The 16,124-nt window shown below is 41.6% G+C and overlaps 1 protein-coding gene across 1 annotated transcript in view; it reads right to left on the bottom strand.

The window, feature by feature from the left end:
* The window catches only part of CDC42BPG (CDC42 binding protein kinase gamma), a 150,403-nt gene that overhangs the window by 45,578 nt on the left and 88,701 nt on the right, over positions 1-16,124 (bottom strand). The window contains exons 2-3 of the mRNA XM_073658602.1: positions 15,190-15,281; positions 10,077-10,160 (exon numbers count right to left, since the gene is read on the bottom strand). Coding sequence (XP_073514703.1) covers positions 10,077-10,160; positions 15,190-15,281 — 176 coding nt within the window. The remainder of the gene's footprint in view (positions 1-10,076; positions 10,161-15,189; positions 15,282-16,124) is intronic.

Below are 16,124 nucleotides of genomic sequence, written 5' to 3'. Positions count from 1 at the left end.
GAAGAGTTACCAGGATGGTGACTGGTCTACAGACTATTTACCACGAGGAACGGTTAAAGGATCTGGGAATGTTTAGCTTACAAAAAAGAAGGCTAAGAGGAGACTTAATAGCGGTCTACAAATATCTCAAGGGATGTCACAGTGTAGAGGGATCATCCTTATTCTCAATTGCACATGGAAACACTAGAAGCAATGGAATGAACACTGAAATGGAGAAGATACACATTAGATATTAGAAAACTTTTTGACAGTGAGGGTGATCAATGAGTGGAACAGGCGGCCACAAGAGGTGGCGAGTTCTCCTTAATGGAAGTCTTCATATAGAGGCTGAACAGACATCTGTCTGAGATGCTTTAGTGAATCCTGCATTGAGCAGGGGGTTGGACACAATGACCCTGGCGGTCCCTTCCAACGTGAACATTCTATGATTTATTTAAAAAAATAAATACATTTATATATAGATATATCCTCAAGGGTGGAAAACCCCTTTAAAGGTTCCAATTAGAAACACACCTTCAGGGTATGTGCACACGATGCAGAAATGCTCAGGATTTTTTCCTGAGCATTTCTGCATCTCTCTGGCAGGAAAAAACGCATGCGGATTGTACATGCGGTTTCCTGCCAGGGACATGCGGAAATGAAGCGGTCTTCACTTTCATTTCCGCATGCGGGTTGACAAGCGCTTCCCAAGCGATTTTAGCATCAATTGGAAAGTGCTTGTCAACTTCACACTATATAAATCCATGCAGCCGGCATGGATTTATATAGTGTGTGAATGTCAAAAAATAAAAAATAAATATATACTTTACCCTCTGATGGCCCCCGGTGTCCTGCTTCGCTCGGTCCCGGCTGTGAAGACTTTAGGACCTTCCGACGTCAGCGTCACGTGACCCGTCACATGACTGACGTCAGCGAAGGTCCTTCTTCATTCAACCGCGAAGTGCGGGGAATCAAGCAGGAGCGCTGCGCGGGCCGTCAGAAGGTGAGAATATATATATTTTTTATTTTATTCTTTTTTTTTTTAATGGTACCTGGGTCTGGATGAGAGTCCTCTCATCCACACCCGGGTACCATCCGCACATTAGACCGCATGGAATGCGCATCAACATATACAGTGATGCGGATTCCATGCGATCTAATGCAAGTCAATGGCGGCAAAAGAGCAGCGTTTCCGCAAAATTAATTGACATGCTGCGGATTTTTGACTGCAGCGTTTACGCTGCGGAAAAATCCGCATCATGGGCACAGCACATGCGGATTTCAATTGGGGAACATTGCTGCCCTTCTACCATGCGTTTTTCATGCGTTTCCGCGGCCTTTACGCAACTGCAAAAACGCCGCGGAAACGCATGAAAAACGCATCGTGTGAACTCAGCCTCAGTCCTCTTTGTATGTACTTTTTTTTTTTTGCATCATATGAAAATCCTAATCTTTTGCACACACCACCACCTGCTCTAAAAATAATCATCAAGCACCATCACAATATGGTTACACCTGACTCCAACAGTTTAGAAATGATCACATTTTCAAAAATATTATTACAAGATGCCCCTAAAATTGTATTATGAACAGAAATCAGGAGAAACACAGGAATTATTAACTACATAGCACTCATACACCAGATTCTTAAATCACTCTGATCAGTGCAGGATGGGTTGACATGCCTGCCTATACTTGTCTGATCTCTGGAAGGTATCCCAGACATGTGAATAGAACAGAGACATCTTGGCATTCCAGTTTGACATAACCTGGGGGGAATGGAAGGTCAGTGCTCACAATGCAGTGCTCTGATTAATATTGCACTATGGACATGGTGAATCCAGCCTCAGGAAACACCTGATTCAAGGATACCCATACAGTGAGCTCAAACCAGATCCTGACTAAGGAGTCCAGTAATCTGTAACATCAGTATGGACAGATCCTCGTATATTAACTGTTATGATCTGCAACATAAACTAGGGAAAGAAGGGGAGAGCTGTCCCTACAGTAAGACTAAGCTGAGTCCCTACGTTGTAGCGGGCGACCTGTTCCTTGTGAACAGACCCGCCTTAGTCCTCGGCTAGTCTGAACGGAGACCTATAGAGAAAGGGAGGGGTCCCTAAAAGAACTAAGGACTGGGACAAAAAATGGGACACCTTCTAACAGAAGTTGTTGCAGAGCAAAAGATAAACTGACAAAAGTACTAGAGGTCCAGAGGACCAAGCAAACTAGAGATAGATAGGCACAAAAGCACCTGGCTAGAAAGACAGTCTAAACAACACTGAAGTCCAGCAAGGCCAGGAGGGCGGAGCTGGAATATATAGGAAGATGGTCACGTGACCACAAAACACAAGATAGAAACAAAAACAAACAGGAGGGTTCTAACAGTACCCCCTCTTTTATGAGGATCCTCCGGATCCTCCAGGCCCAGGCCTATCCGGAAATCTCCTGTGGAAAGCTCTGACAAGTCTAGGGGCAGAGACATCATCCGCCTTAACCCAGGAGTTATCCTCTGGACCGAAACCTTTCCAAGCGACGAGATACTGCAATCGCCCTCTATGCTCTCTGGAATTCAGGATACGAGAAATTTCATATTCGCCGTCTTCCACCACCGGAGGAACTGTGACAGTGGCCTCCCTATCCGATACATCAGCCTTTTTTAACAAGGAAACATGAAACACAGGATTAATCTTCCAGGAGGAGGGAACCTCCAACCTAACAGCAGACTGGTTAACCACCTGAAGCACCTTAAATGGCCCCACAAACTTCTGACCCAATTTTTTAGAGGGAATCCTCAACCGCAGATTCTTTGAGGACAACCAAACCATGTCACCCACAGTAAACAAAACCTCTTTACGTTTCCTGTTAAAATACTTCTTGGACTTTTTGTTAGCCTCTTGAAGGTTACAACGTACATTAGTCCAAACTCTCTCCAAATCACCGGAAAAATTCTCCTCCTCCGGCACCGCCGACCCCAATTTGGAGAACGAACCAAAAGACAGATGTCTCCCAGTACAACAAAAAAAAAGGAGAACACCCAGCAGAGGAGGATGTATGGTTGTTAAGAGCAAATTCTGCGAGTGGCAGAAACTCAGACCACCCCTCTTGATTGTCTGCCACAAAACCATGCAAAAACTGTTCAACATCCTGGTTCTTTCTTTCAGTCTGTCCATTAGACTCAGGATTAAAACCAGACGAAAATGACAAATGGACTCCCAACCTGTCACAAAAAGCACGCCAAAAGCGAGCCACAAACTGAGGTCCCCTATCAGAAACAATGTCGGTGGGAATGCCATGGAGCCTGACAATTTCCTTAACAAACGCCTTAGCGAGTGTCTTAGCGCAGGGTAGCTTAATGAATGGAACCAAATGACATCTTGCTAAAACGGTCCACGACCACCCAGATGACAGTGAAACCCTCGGACACAGGAAGGTCAGTAATAAAATCCATTGCCAAATGCGTCCAAGGCGCACTAGGAACCTCCAGAGGGCAAAGCAACCCCGCAGCAGGGGTATGGGAAGCCTTTGACCTAGCACACACCGTACACTGACGCACCCACTTGATGACTTCCTTCTGCCACCCAGGCCACCAAAAACTGCGACTGATAAGTCTTAGTCTCAGAAATTCCTGGATGACCTGCCAACCGAGACTCATGATACTCCACAAACAAATCTCTCCTAGAGGTTCTAGGCACAAACAACCTCCCATGAGGAGTGTTAGATGGGGCATCCTCTTGGGCTTTCAGAATCCCTTCTTCCAAAACGGAGTCCAATGCTGATACCACAACTCCTTCCTGTAAAATGCTCTCCTCCTCCTCGGTACCAACCATGGGAGAAAAGCTGCGAGATAAAGCATCGGCTTTAACATTCTTAGTACCAGGGATATAGGTAACAGAAAAATTAAACCAAGAAAAAAAAAAAAAAAAGTGTCCACCTAGCTTGACGGGCATTCAAGCGTTTGGCAGCATCCAGATAGATCAAATTCTTATGATCTGTGAAAACCTGAACAGGAAATTTAGCACCTTTCAAGAAATGACACCAATTTTCAAACGCAAGTTTAATAGCCAGCAATTCCCGATTACAAACATCGTAATTAAGTTCGGTTTCTGAAAATTTTTTCGAAAAAAAAAAGCACAGGGATGTACTCCATCCTTGTTCTCCTGAGACAAAACTGCACCGACCCCCACCGAAGAAGCATCAACCTCGACCAAAAAAGGCTTGGTCTCATCAGGCTGCATAAGGATAGGGGCACAACTGAACCTCTCCTTGAAATACACAAAAGCTTCAATGGCCTCAGTAGTCCACTGGACCGTATTCGCGCCTTTCCTGGTGAGATCGGTCAGCGGCTTAACAATTATAGAAAAATTCGTAATGAATTTCCTGTAATAATTGGCGAAACCCAAAGATCTCTGTATAGATTTCAAACCAATAGGCCTAGGCCATTCCTGCACCGCCTGAACCTTCACCGGGTCCATCTCAAAGCCCTCGCTGGAGATAATGTAGCCCAAAAAACTAATTCTCTGCACAGCGAACTCACATTTCTCCAGCTTAGCAAAAAGTGAATTATCATTCAATAACTGCAACACCTCACGTACGCTCTGCCAATGGGACTCCAGATCTGGTGAATAAATCAGAATGTCATCCAAATACACAACCACATTCTTGCCAATCAAAGGTCTCAGGATGTCATTAATAAGGTTCTGAAAAAACGCGGGAGCATTGGTAAGACTTAAGGGCATCACCAGATTCTCAAAATGACCTACCGGAGTGTTAAAAGCAGTTTTCCATTCATCACCCTCCTTCATTCGTAACAAATTGTATGCCCCTGGAGATCAATTTTAGAGAACCACTTGGCCCCTACTAACTGGTTAAACAAGTCCGGAATTAACGGCAATGGGTAGGAATTGCGTACGGTAATCTTATTAATTTCACGAAAGTCCAGACATGGACGTAAACCACAGTCTTTTTTTTTTTAACAAAGAAAAATCCAACGGCCACAGGCGACTTAGAAGGTCTAATGTGACCAACAGCCAAGCTCGTCTGTATGTATTCCTCCAAGGCCTTTCTTTCAGGGATAGTCAGATTAAATAAGCGACTCTTAGGAAGAGTAGCTCCAGGAACAAACTCAATGGTGCAATCATAGTCCCTATGAGGAGGTAAAACTTGTGACTCCTCCTCTGAAAAAAACTTCCAAAAATCCTGAATAGGTACAGGTAATTCCCCTTTTTCACAGCCGCAATGCGACCATTACAACATTTATCATAGCACTTAGGACTCCAAGACTTAATCTCATTAGTAGACCAGTCCAGTAAAGGATTGTGCAGTTTTAACCAAGGCAAACCTAAAACGACTGGAGAGGGTAAATTATTTAATACCACCAAATCCAAATTTTCTTGGTGAATGTCATTGATAGTGAGGGGAAATGCAGCAACCTTGTGAGTAATACATTTCAAAGGAGTGTTATCAATTGTAATCACAGAAATAGATGATGACAAAGGTTTGGATTCCCATTTAAGTTTTTCCAAAAACCCCTCATCAATCACATTAAGTGTTGAACCACAATCCACAAATACCTGAAATTCAATCAAATCTTCCTGCAATGAGGTACTCCCTGAAAGAAATACTCCCTTAGAGCTCAAACAAGCAATACGGGCGTAACTGACCTTTTTTTTTTTTTTTTTTCTTTACTTAAACGAAGCTCACAGTTCTTAATCAAATGGTCAGATTTACCACAATAAAAACACAATCCCTTGGAAAACCTGCGGTCTCTTTCCTGAGAGCGGAGTGACATCGCCCCAACCTCCATCGGTTCTCCACCGTCCGAGCAGACACTCTGGGAACTAGGAGCTGCCATTGCAGGAATCTTTTCATCATAAACCCTGGCACGCAGTCTCCTGTCCACACGTATAGCTAATTGCATGGCTTCTTGCAAGGTTTCAGGTGCAGGAAATGCAATCAGCAGATCCTTAACCCTTTCACTTAGACCAGCAAGAAAAAAACATTTTAACGCCGAATCATTCCATTTCACTTCTGAGGACCACCTTCTGAAGTGTGTACAATAATTTTCAACATCACCTGACCCCTGATTCAAATGTCTCAGTTCTGTCTCAGCAGATGAGACTCGATCAGGATCATCATACAATAGCCCCATAGCAGAAAAAAAATCCTCCACTGATCTAAAACACGGATCATTAGGTTGGAGAGAAAAGGCCCACCCCTGTGGTTCCTTGCACAAAAGTGACATGATAAACCCAATGCGCTGTGATTCATTCCCAGAGGACTTTGGTCTCAAACGAAAATATGATAAACAAGCATTTTTAAAGGAAAAAAAATCTTGTTGTTTACCATCAAAAATATCAGGGAGTCCTACCTTCGGTTCAACAAAATGCGCTCCAGGACAGCTACTCACGTGTTGCCGGAGCTCGGACACCTACAGAGACAATCCCTGCAGGCGTTGAGCCAAATCTTGAACAGATACCATACTGATCCCCGGATTTCGATCCTAAAAGTTATTTATTTATTTTTTTTGTTTGGGCTGGACTTACTGTTCTGATCTGCAACATAAACTAGGGAAAGAAGGGAAGAGCTGTCCCTACAGTAAGACTAAGCCGAGTCCCTACGTTGTAGCGGGCGACCTGTTCCTTGTGAACAGACCCGCCTTCGTCCTCGGCTAGTCTGAACGGAGACCTATAGAGAAAGGGAGGGGTCCCTAAAAGAACTAAGGACTGGGACAAAAAATGGGACACCTTCTAACAGAAGTTGTTGCAGAGCAAAAGATAAACTGACAAAAGTACTAGAGGTCCAGAGGACCAAGCAAACTAGAGATAGATAGGCACAAAAGCACCTGGCTAGAAAGACAGTCTAAACAACACTGAAGTCCAGCAAGGCCAGAAGGGCGGAGCTGGAATATATAGGAAGATGGTCACGTGACCGCAAAACACAAGATAGAAACAAAAACAAACAGGAGAGTTCTAACATTAACTGCACTGATTACCTGAAACTTCAGGTGTGACTGCAAATTGTATGAAATCTTTGACTCCTGCCATGTCCCACAGGACTAGGAGGCTGAGATACCGGGAGCAGTCCGGTGTAGACCTGGTGGTCAATGGTGCTTTGCTGTAGCTGCCCATCTTATTTCTTTGCAGGAGCCATGGATCAAAAATTGCACTTTGTTGTAGGATACAGAAAGTAATCACAATATTTTTTTTTTGTTTAAGATCACAGCATGGGCCAGATTTAAAGAGAATGTGACCCTGTGAATATGTTTATATAATGCATACAAAATACATGATAGATATAGATAGATATATTAAAACAGTACATTATGTGCCCATAAATAATGCAACTAAGCAACAGAAATCATCCTATAATATCAAGTACTAATATGTTGATTGGGGGAAGAAAAAAATGTAAAAAAGTTTGGCCTTTTAGAAAAAAAAGTGTGGGTGGGGGGGGGGGTTTCCAAGTCTTTAAAGGGAACCTGCCATCTGATTCGTGCCAACCAAACTATGGGAATGAAATCAGAGCCTGGCTGCATGAATGAAGCCAGGTAGATTATGCTCTAAAATGCTACTTTTAAGATCCAGCGGTTCCTTCCCAGTGCTGCTGCAGCTGATTGACAAGCGTCTTCCTCTTGTACACAGGCAGAGACCTGTCAATCACCTGGAGCAGAGCTAGGAAGACGGGATCTTCAAAGTTTAATCTAGGTGAAATGGCAAAACATTTCATAGAATGTACCCAGCTGCAATCATTCAGACAGTGTTTGTGCAGCATGAATAGTCTTACAGGTTCACTTTAAAGCAGAGACTGGTTTTTAATGGGTTTGTCTCATCTTTCTTCAGTAGTGCACCGCTCCTCTGCTTCCCTGTTTTCCAAGGTGGAGCACACTCCCAAAAATTGAGAGTTTGGACCAGTGGCGTGGCCTGAACGGAGACCGCTTTGTGTCTGCGGCATGAGCTCCTGCACAGTCTGACTTGATTCCAACGATCCATTTAGCTTTAAATTGGTGCTCAAAAGAATAGAGTTTGCAAGCATCGCGCACTCCTTACCCAAGTAACCGGCCACGCAGACTTTGGGAAACAATCTTTATAAAAATCCCTTGCTCTTAAGAATGGAGAATATTTTTATTAAGAATTACAAAATTGATTGCTTTTACAATTGCACTTTGCAATTTTACCCCTTAATGAAGAAGACAATCCTTTTAAAAGGTGTGAATATTAAACATTTCCAGTTTCTTCTACATTTACCAGGATTTAAATAGGTTGTCCACTACTTTTATACTGATGACTCATCTTTAGGAGAGGTCACCAATATCAGATTAGTGGAGGTCCAAAACCATCAATATTAAATGAATTGACCAACTATTCTACCTTTTCTCTTACTACAGCCCGATCTGGTATATGTTGGTATAATTTTAAGACTGAGTTACAACCTAGCAATTCACTAATTCTGTATGAAATGACTTCTAGAAAATAGTTTCCTGCGCTAATCTGACCTAGGCTGAAAGTAATCAGAAGTCAGTGATTCATATACATGTCTATCATCTACATAAAAGTGTCTCTTCAAAAAAACGGAATCCTCCCTTTCTCTGTTTCACATCAAAGTATCTGATCAGACAACAGCAAGCCTCAGGTTTCCCACCATCGTTTACAGAAAAAGTGAGGGGAAAACAAAAAAAAAAGTGAATGGGAAATTGTTGTACGCAGTAGAGCGGCTACTAAGCGTACAGAGCGGAGGCAGATGGCAAGCAGATACCTACAGATGAACCTCTGTCACAGTTACTGCCATTTAAGAAGCTTGGATCCAATCAGCACAACATCTCGTGGAGCTTGTACTTCTCCATGTTTATTAACTTTTTGGGCAGACCTCAATATTTGAGAAAAATATTAAAGGAAAGCGACAATTCTAAAAAAAAAAAAAATATGTTGCAAATCTATAATTTATTTAACGGTCTCTGGCTCGATCTTGAGCCATGGAGACCTCATGGATGAATGATCTGTAGGAAGACTGAGGTTATGCAAGCCTAGATAGGTCCACCAGGGTCTTCTCCGCAGTTATCTTGATAGTGTCAAGCCATCGGGTTGCTGATCTTCCTCTTCGCCTTGTTCCTTCTAACATACAACTGTTATTGGCAGAAAATACTGTGGCTGGCATACTAATGATAAAAGGAGGAAACTGGAAGGAACCGTTTTATACCAGATGATCACAATGAGGTTGAAACTATTTTGTGGGGATATTTATTTGCTCAAATTGTCAAAGCGGTTAACAGGTCAAATTGGTTTGCATAAGACGGCATTCGGTGCCACAAGTGGTTTTGTTTTTTTTAATGTTGCATTAACCACTTGAAAGACTAGTAATCAACTTTATGCTTGAATTTCTCAACCAAGGATTTCAGCATAGGCTATAGAGACTAGCACCTGTCAGACATTTAAGTATCTGAGATGGGAATACCACTTCAAAATTTTTAAATATTAAGAGATAAAACTAATGTTTGTTGCATTAAGGATGCTAAAATGTTTTGACCACCTTAGGCAGGTTTCACACGTTTGGCATTCACAGTTGAAGTACAGACCGACCGGGGGGCCACTGACCCAAATGCCAGTTTCATATCGGTCAGAAGACCTGGGGCCGGTCCATACTTAGGCTGGTTTCACACATCCATGTTTCACTTTCTATGACATATATAGCCTCTCTATATGACATTTTCCTGTTCGAGCTGGCACACCAACAGCCGACCTTCACTGACTGCGGTCCTCAGAATAAGTAGAGATTTCAATCAATAAGTTACTAAATAAGTTCCATTCCCAAGTCCAATTTTCAAAAATTATCCTAGTTGCATCCTAGTGTTGGCCCATTTACACCACCAGGTTGCTTGGACAATATGAGAAAAACTGATGATCCAAATAGAAGAGAAGGATACTAACTAAAAAAAAAAAAAAAAAAAATTAACCATCGTTTATTGACCCTTTTATACAAAATAATCTCAATCTGCTCAGCTCCTTTCCTCTATAATGGGCTATTGGCAGATCAAACTGCTCGCTCATTGTAACAAATCCCTGTATTCACACAAACGTTTATTCACTGAACTACAAACGTACCTCCGCTCGTTTCAACATCTCCCATTTATGTAGTATTTTCATGGCAAAGATTTTTCCACTTCCTTTCATTTTCACTACCGCTACCTGAAAAAAAAAAAAAAAAATAATGAAAGTTTAGGAATAAATGGCAGATAAAATGACTGTGGAAGGAAGAGCAACTCTTAATTAAAAAGGCACAAGGTACATTCTGATAACGTGGTTACAACATTTCTATGACACTGCAATTTATGACCTGCACTTCCTAGGCCTGGCTCACACCGCTCCGTCTAAATTGAGCCTGTAAGGCAGTGTTCACATCTATGCCGAGGCTTCATTACTCATACTGTGGAATATATTTAAAAAAGGTACAATTCTGGACAGAATGGCAAAAACATGATGGACTCCCAATGAAGTCTCATTACATTCCAGTTCTGTCACCGCCATTATTTTTGTTGCTCTACTACTAGGATTGTGCAGAACCAAAACAATGCAGATGTGGCTATATCCTAAAGATACGTTCAAACAAGGTGGCCATTCCGCAGTAAGTTTGCAAAGGAAAATTACATAACAATTTATTTGGATTTTGCTGTGGGAATGCCGTGGGCTTACAGCAGACGTTACTCTTGGTATTGCAAAATGAATATCAGCAGCCTAAACTGACGGGATGCAGATGTGGAATCCGCAGTGGACGGTGATCAATTTATGCTGCAGATTTTCTCTGGATGAGATTTCATCAGATGTCAAAACACTACACTTGTACTGGAAAAAGCAAGACTATTCCATCCAGAAAATCCACTGCGTATTTGACCCGTGTAAACTTATGCCAAGAACATAATCTCATGGAAAGATATTGTGTATTTAAAAGAAAAGAACAGAAATAACAGGAAATGTTATCAGATTCTGTTAGTATTATAGCCTCGGGCTTTGAAACAGTAACTTTATGATAATCACATCTAAGAAATTATAACATACATACGCATCTCACTAAATTAGAATATCAAAAAGTTAATTTCAGTTCTTCAATACAAACAGTGAAGCTCATTATATAGGAGTCATTACAAACAGAGTGATCTACTTCAAATGTTTATTTCTGTTAATGTTGATGATTATGGCTTACAGCCAATGAAAACACAGAAGTCATTATCTCAGTAAATTAGAATACTTTATAACAGCTTGAAAAATAATTTTAAAATCCGAAATGTTATCCTACTGAAATGTATGTTCAGTAAATGCACTCAATACTTGGTCGGGGCTCCTTTTGCATCAATTACTGCATCAATGCGGCGTGGCATGGAGGCGATCAGCCTGTGGCACTGCTGAGGTGTTATGGAAGCCCAGGTTCCTTTGATAGCAGCCTTCAGCTCGTCTGCATTATTGGGTCTGGTGTCTCATCTTCCTCTTGACAATACCCCATAGATTCTCTATGGGTTAAGGTCAGGCGAGTTTGCTGGCCAATCAAGCACAGTGATACTGTGGTTTGTAAACCAGGTATTGGTACTTTTGGCAGTGTGGACAGGTGCCAAGTCCTGCTGGAAAATCACATTTCCATCTCCAAAAATCTTGTCGGCAGAGGGAAGCATGAAGTGCTCTAAAATTTCCTGGTAGACGGCTGCGCTGACTTTGGTCTTGATAAAAAACACAGTGGACCTACACCAGCAGATGACATGGCTCCCCAAACCATCACAGATTGTGGGAACTTCACACTAGACCTCAAGCAGCTTGGATTGTGGCCTCTCCACTCTTCCCCCAGACTCTGGGACCTTGATTTCCAAATGAAAATTGGAACTCTGGAACCTTGTGGAGTGTGTCAATGACTGCCTTCTGGACATCTATCAAGTCAGCAGTCTACCCCATGATTGTGGAGCCTACTGAAAAAGACTAAGGGGCCTTTTTAATTGCGTAGGAAGCCTTTGCAGGCTGTAAGCCATAATCATCAACATTAACCGTAATAAATCACTCTGTTTGTATAGAATATATGAGTTTCACTTTTTGTATTGAATAACTGAAATAAATTACATTTTTGATGATATTCTAATTTAGTGAGATGCACCTGTACGTACGTACATATATACATACATACATCTTGATGCACCAAACATTTGAATGAAGAGCAGGACTAGGAAATTTGAGGTTTTATGTTGAATCCAAACAACTTGGTTGGAGGCCACCCAAGTTCTCTAGAGACTTTACATACTCCCATGGGTTGATCCCTACTTGCGCCCACATGCCACCTGTTTGGGCTGATGTACCATTTCTCAGCCTGGCTCACACCTGACCTGATGTCTCCTTTATTTGATCATCTCTCCTTTCCACCCGTAGTGTTCAGGTGATTTTCCAAATCTGAATCAGAGACATTGGTTCAGTTGCAACAGATGGCAAAGTGATCTTTATTAGAAGAGACCTGCCTTCTTCACTAGCACTTAGTGGAGATCGTTTATATTCAACGTAGAACAACCTTAAAGCTGAACGGTCACCATATTTCACCAAACTACAGATGTTATTTAATAATAAAAAAAAAAAAAAAAAAAAAAGTAAAATGCTCATTTTAAACGTTTGGGTAAACTATTAAAAAAATGTAAAAAAAAAAAAGATTAAAAACAGTCAGTCATTCTTACATGGATTGCTTCAAGCCTTATCTGGTCAAATATCTATATAACAACGTATGTAGTTTGTATTGTGAAATCTGGTGACAGATTTACTCAAAGGGTTCATTCAGACATCAGATGTTCACCCATGCCTGTGATAGCCTATAGGGCCATTCACATGTCTGGGATTTTATATCAGAGACACATCCGATTTTGAGCCGAGGGTCGGATGAAAATTCAGCAATTTAAGTCAATTGGTATGTAAAAATCAGACCGCACTTGGATGACATCAGCGTGCGGTTAGATTTTCACGGACTGTCACAATGGAAAAGGTGGAGTTTTTTTCATTTTTTTCCCCTCCACATACAGTGGGGAAAATAAGTATTTGATTCACTGCTGAGTTTTCCCACCTACAAAAAAATGGAGAGGTCTGTAATTTTTATTGTAGGTATACTTGAACTGTGAGACAAAATCTTAAAAAATATCCAGAAAATCTCATTGTATAAATTTTGATATAATTAATTTGCATTTTATTGCATGTAATAATTATTGGATACAATAGAAAAACAGAACTTAATATTTGGTATTGAAACCTTTGTTTTCAATTGCAGAGGTCAGACGTTTCCTGTAGTTCTTGACCAAGTTTGCACACACTGCAGCAGGGATTTCGGCCCACTCCTCCATACAGATCTTCTCCAGATCTTTCAGGTTTCGGGGCAGTCGCTGGCCAACATTGAGTTTCAGCTCCCTCCAAAGATTTTCTATTGGGTTCAGGTGTGGAGACTGGCTGGGCTACTCCAGGACCTTGAAATGCTTCTTAGGGCTCATACTCATTTGCGAGAAAAACAGACAATGCACCCATTGAATGCACTCTGACCAATGTTATTTAATGGCTTACATCTCATCTGCAATTTTTTTCTCAGCTGAAATCGGTCTGAGAAAAAAATTACAGCATGCTGTGATTTGCCGCGTATCTCAGACGAGACTCACCAATGCAAGTCAATGGGTGCGAGAAAAAAAAAATGGACGGCATACGGACCATCCGTATGCCATCCGATTTTTATGGATACATTACCATTCGCATAGCAATCACATAGCAATTGCATGACACTCGTCTTTTTTTTCGGTCCAGAAATCAGACAGTTTCTTTTCTCACAGATGGGTATGAGCCCTTAAGAAGACACTCCTTAGTTGCCCTGGCTGTGTGTTTCGGGTCATTGTCATCCTGGAAGACCCAGCCATGACCCATCTTCAATGCTCTAACTGAGGATCCATCCTCCCTTCAATATGGTGCAGTCGTCCTGTCCCCTTTGCAGAAAAGCACCCCAAAAATATTATGTTTCTCCCACTCATCCTTCTTCCTCCAAACATGGCGAGTAGAGTTGATAACAAAAAGTTCTATTTTGGTCTCATCTAACCACATAACCTTCTCCAATGCCTCCTCTGGATCATCCAGATGGTCATTGGTGAACTTAAAACAGGCCTGAACATGTGCTGGCGTGAGCAGGGAGACCTTGCGTGCCCTGCAGGATTTTCATCAATGACGGCTTAGTGTGTTACTAACGGTAATGTTTGAGACTGTGGTCCCAGCTCTCTTCAGTTCATTGACCAGGTCCTCCCATGTAGTTCTGGGATGATTCCTGACCTCTCTCAGAATCATCCTTACCTCACAAGGCAAGATCTTGCATGGAACCCCAGACCAAGGCAGATTGACAGTCATTTTGTGTTGCTTTCATTTTCTAATAATTGTGCCAACAGTTGTTGCCTTCTCTCCAAGCTACTTGCTTACTGTCCTGTAGCCCATCCCAGCAATTTTGTCCCTGGTGTCTTTTATACAGGTAACGAGTTCAAACAGGTGCAATTAATGCAGATAATGAGTGCAGAGTAGGAGGGATTCTTAAAGAAAACAAACAGGTCTGTGAGCCAGAATTCTTGCTGGTTGGTAGGTGATCAAATACTTATCTCATTCAATAATATGCAATTTATTTATTTAAAATTCATACAATGTAAATTTCTGTTTTTTTATTTTTAGATTCTGTCTCTCACAGGTGAAGTATACCTACGTTAAAAATTACAGACCTCTCATTCTTTGTAGGTGGGAAAACTTGCCAAATCAGCAGTGTATCAAATACTTATTTCCCCCACTGTATGAGAAATGGATGATACTTGAACCACACTCCGGTCAAAGTCTGATCAGAATAGTCAGTCTGTTTTTTTGTACGTGGAAAAATCTGATGTATGAATGAGGCCTAAAGCAGGCTACAAACACGTTGAATATCCTATGTCTCCTATACCATACACAGCTGGAGGTGGCAGCCATAAGAAATAGATCATAAGACATTGAACCTAGAACATGCATATCTCAGCTCTGGATGTTATAGGAGCCACTATACCTTGGAAAAACTCTTAAATTGGCTAAAATAAAATACAATATTCTCAAGTTGCAAAGTGTTCAGAATATGCAATATAAGTACAATACACAGACAGCTACCAGACAAACTGTACTTTTGAGGCATCATAAAATATATTTAAGGATTTGTTGCTCTTACCTCGCCAAACGCTCCTCTCCCAATTACTTTTAAAATCTCAAAGTCTTCTCTTTTGAGCCTCATTTGTTTGATCTTTGAGGCAAAGGGCTCAGCTGAAAAAAAAAAAAAAAAAGAAGAAAACATTTACTGGAGATTCAACCATCAACTTTATATAATCAACTTTCCATACCCTTTAGGCTGTGTGCCCACGTAGCGTTTTACAAGCGTTTTTGATGCGGAATTTCCGCAGCGGAAACGCTTGTAAAATGCTTGGTAACCCGCACCCCATGATCCCCAATGGGTTTCCGCAACTTCTATGCACATGCTGCGGATTTTTCCGCAGCGTTTATGCCGCGTTCAAAAATCCGCAGCATGTCATTTAATTTTGCGTTTCCGCAAGCGGAATTGCCTTTGTCCAATGCATAAAAAACGCAAGGCAATTCCGCATGTGGAAAACGCGTGATAAACGCGCGAAAAAAGCGCGATAAACGCGTGCGGAATTCCGCATGCGTTTTTCCGGGAGAGGACTTGCATTTATGCAGCAGAAATTTTCTGCTTTATAAATGCAACGTGGGCACATAGCCTTACACAGTTTTATGATTTAGGATAGATCTGTACAAATTTTTTTTTTTTTACCTGCAAAATCACATTAAAACGTACACAATATTAGAAGTTCAGAAGGAATTTTGTCCACCATTATTGGGCAATCGGCATTAGCTTTATGTAGAATTGTTAGAATTATACATTGAACTTAAATGGGTTGTCCGGGCAGAAATGATTGAGGATTGTCATCAATATGAGATTGGTGGGTGGGGGGGTCCGACACCCAACAAACTATGATCAGTTGAAGACAGCTCTGGTGGCCACTGGATTATGCATAGAGCTTCTCCGAGGAGCCCCACTCAGTATTGCTGCAGCAGCCCAGCTCCTATCCTATGTCCATCAATCATTTCTTC

Source organism: Phyllobates terribilis, unplaced genomic scaffold (assembly GCF_046119375.1).
Source record: "Phyllobates terribilis strain yellow unplaced genomic scaffold, ASM4611937v1 Scaffold_13__5_contigs__length_258822181, whole genome shotgun sequence".
NCBI classification, from domain to species: Eukaryota; Metazoa; Chordata; class Amphibia; order Anura; family Dendrobatidae; genus Phyllobates; species Phyllobates terribilis.
This window is presented reverse-complemented; position numbering and strand designations above follow the sequence as displayed.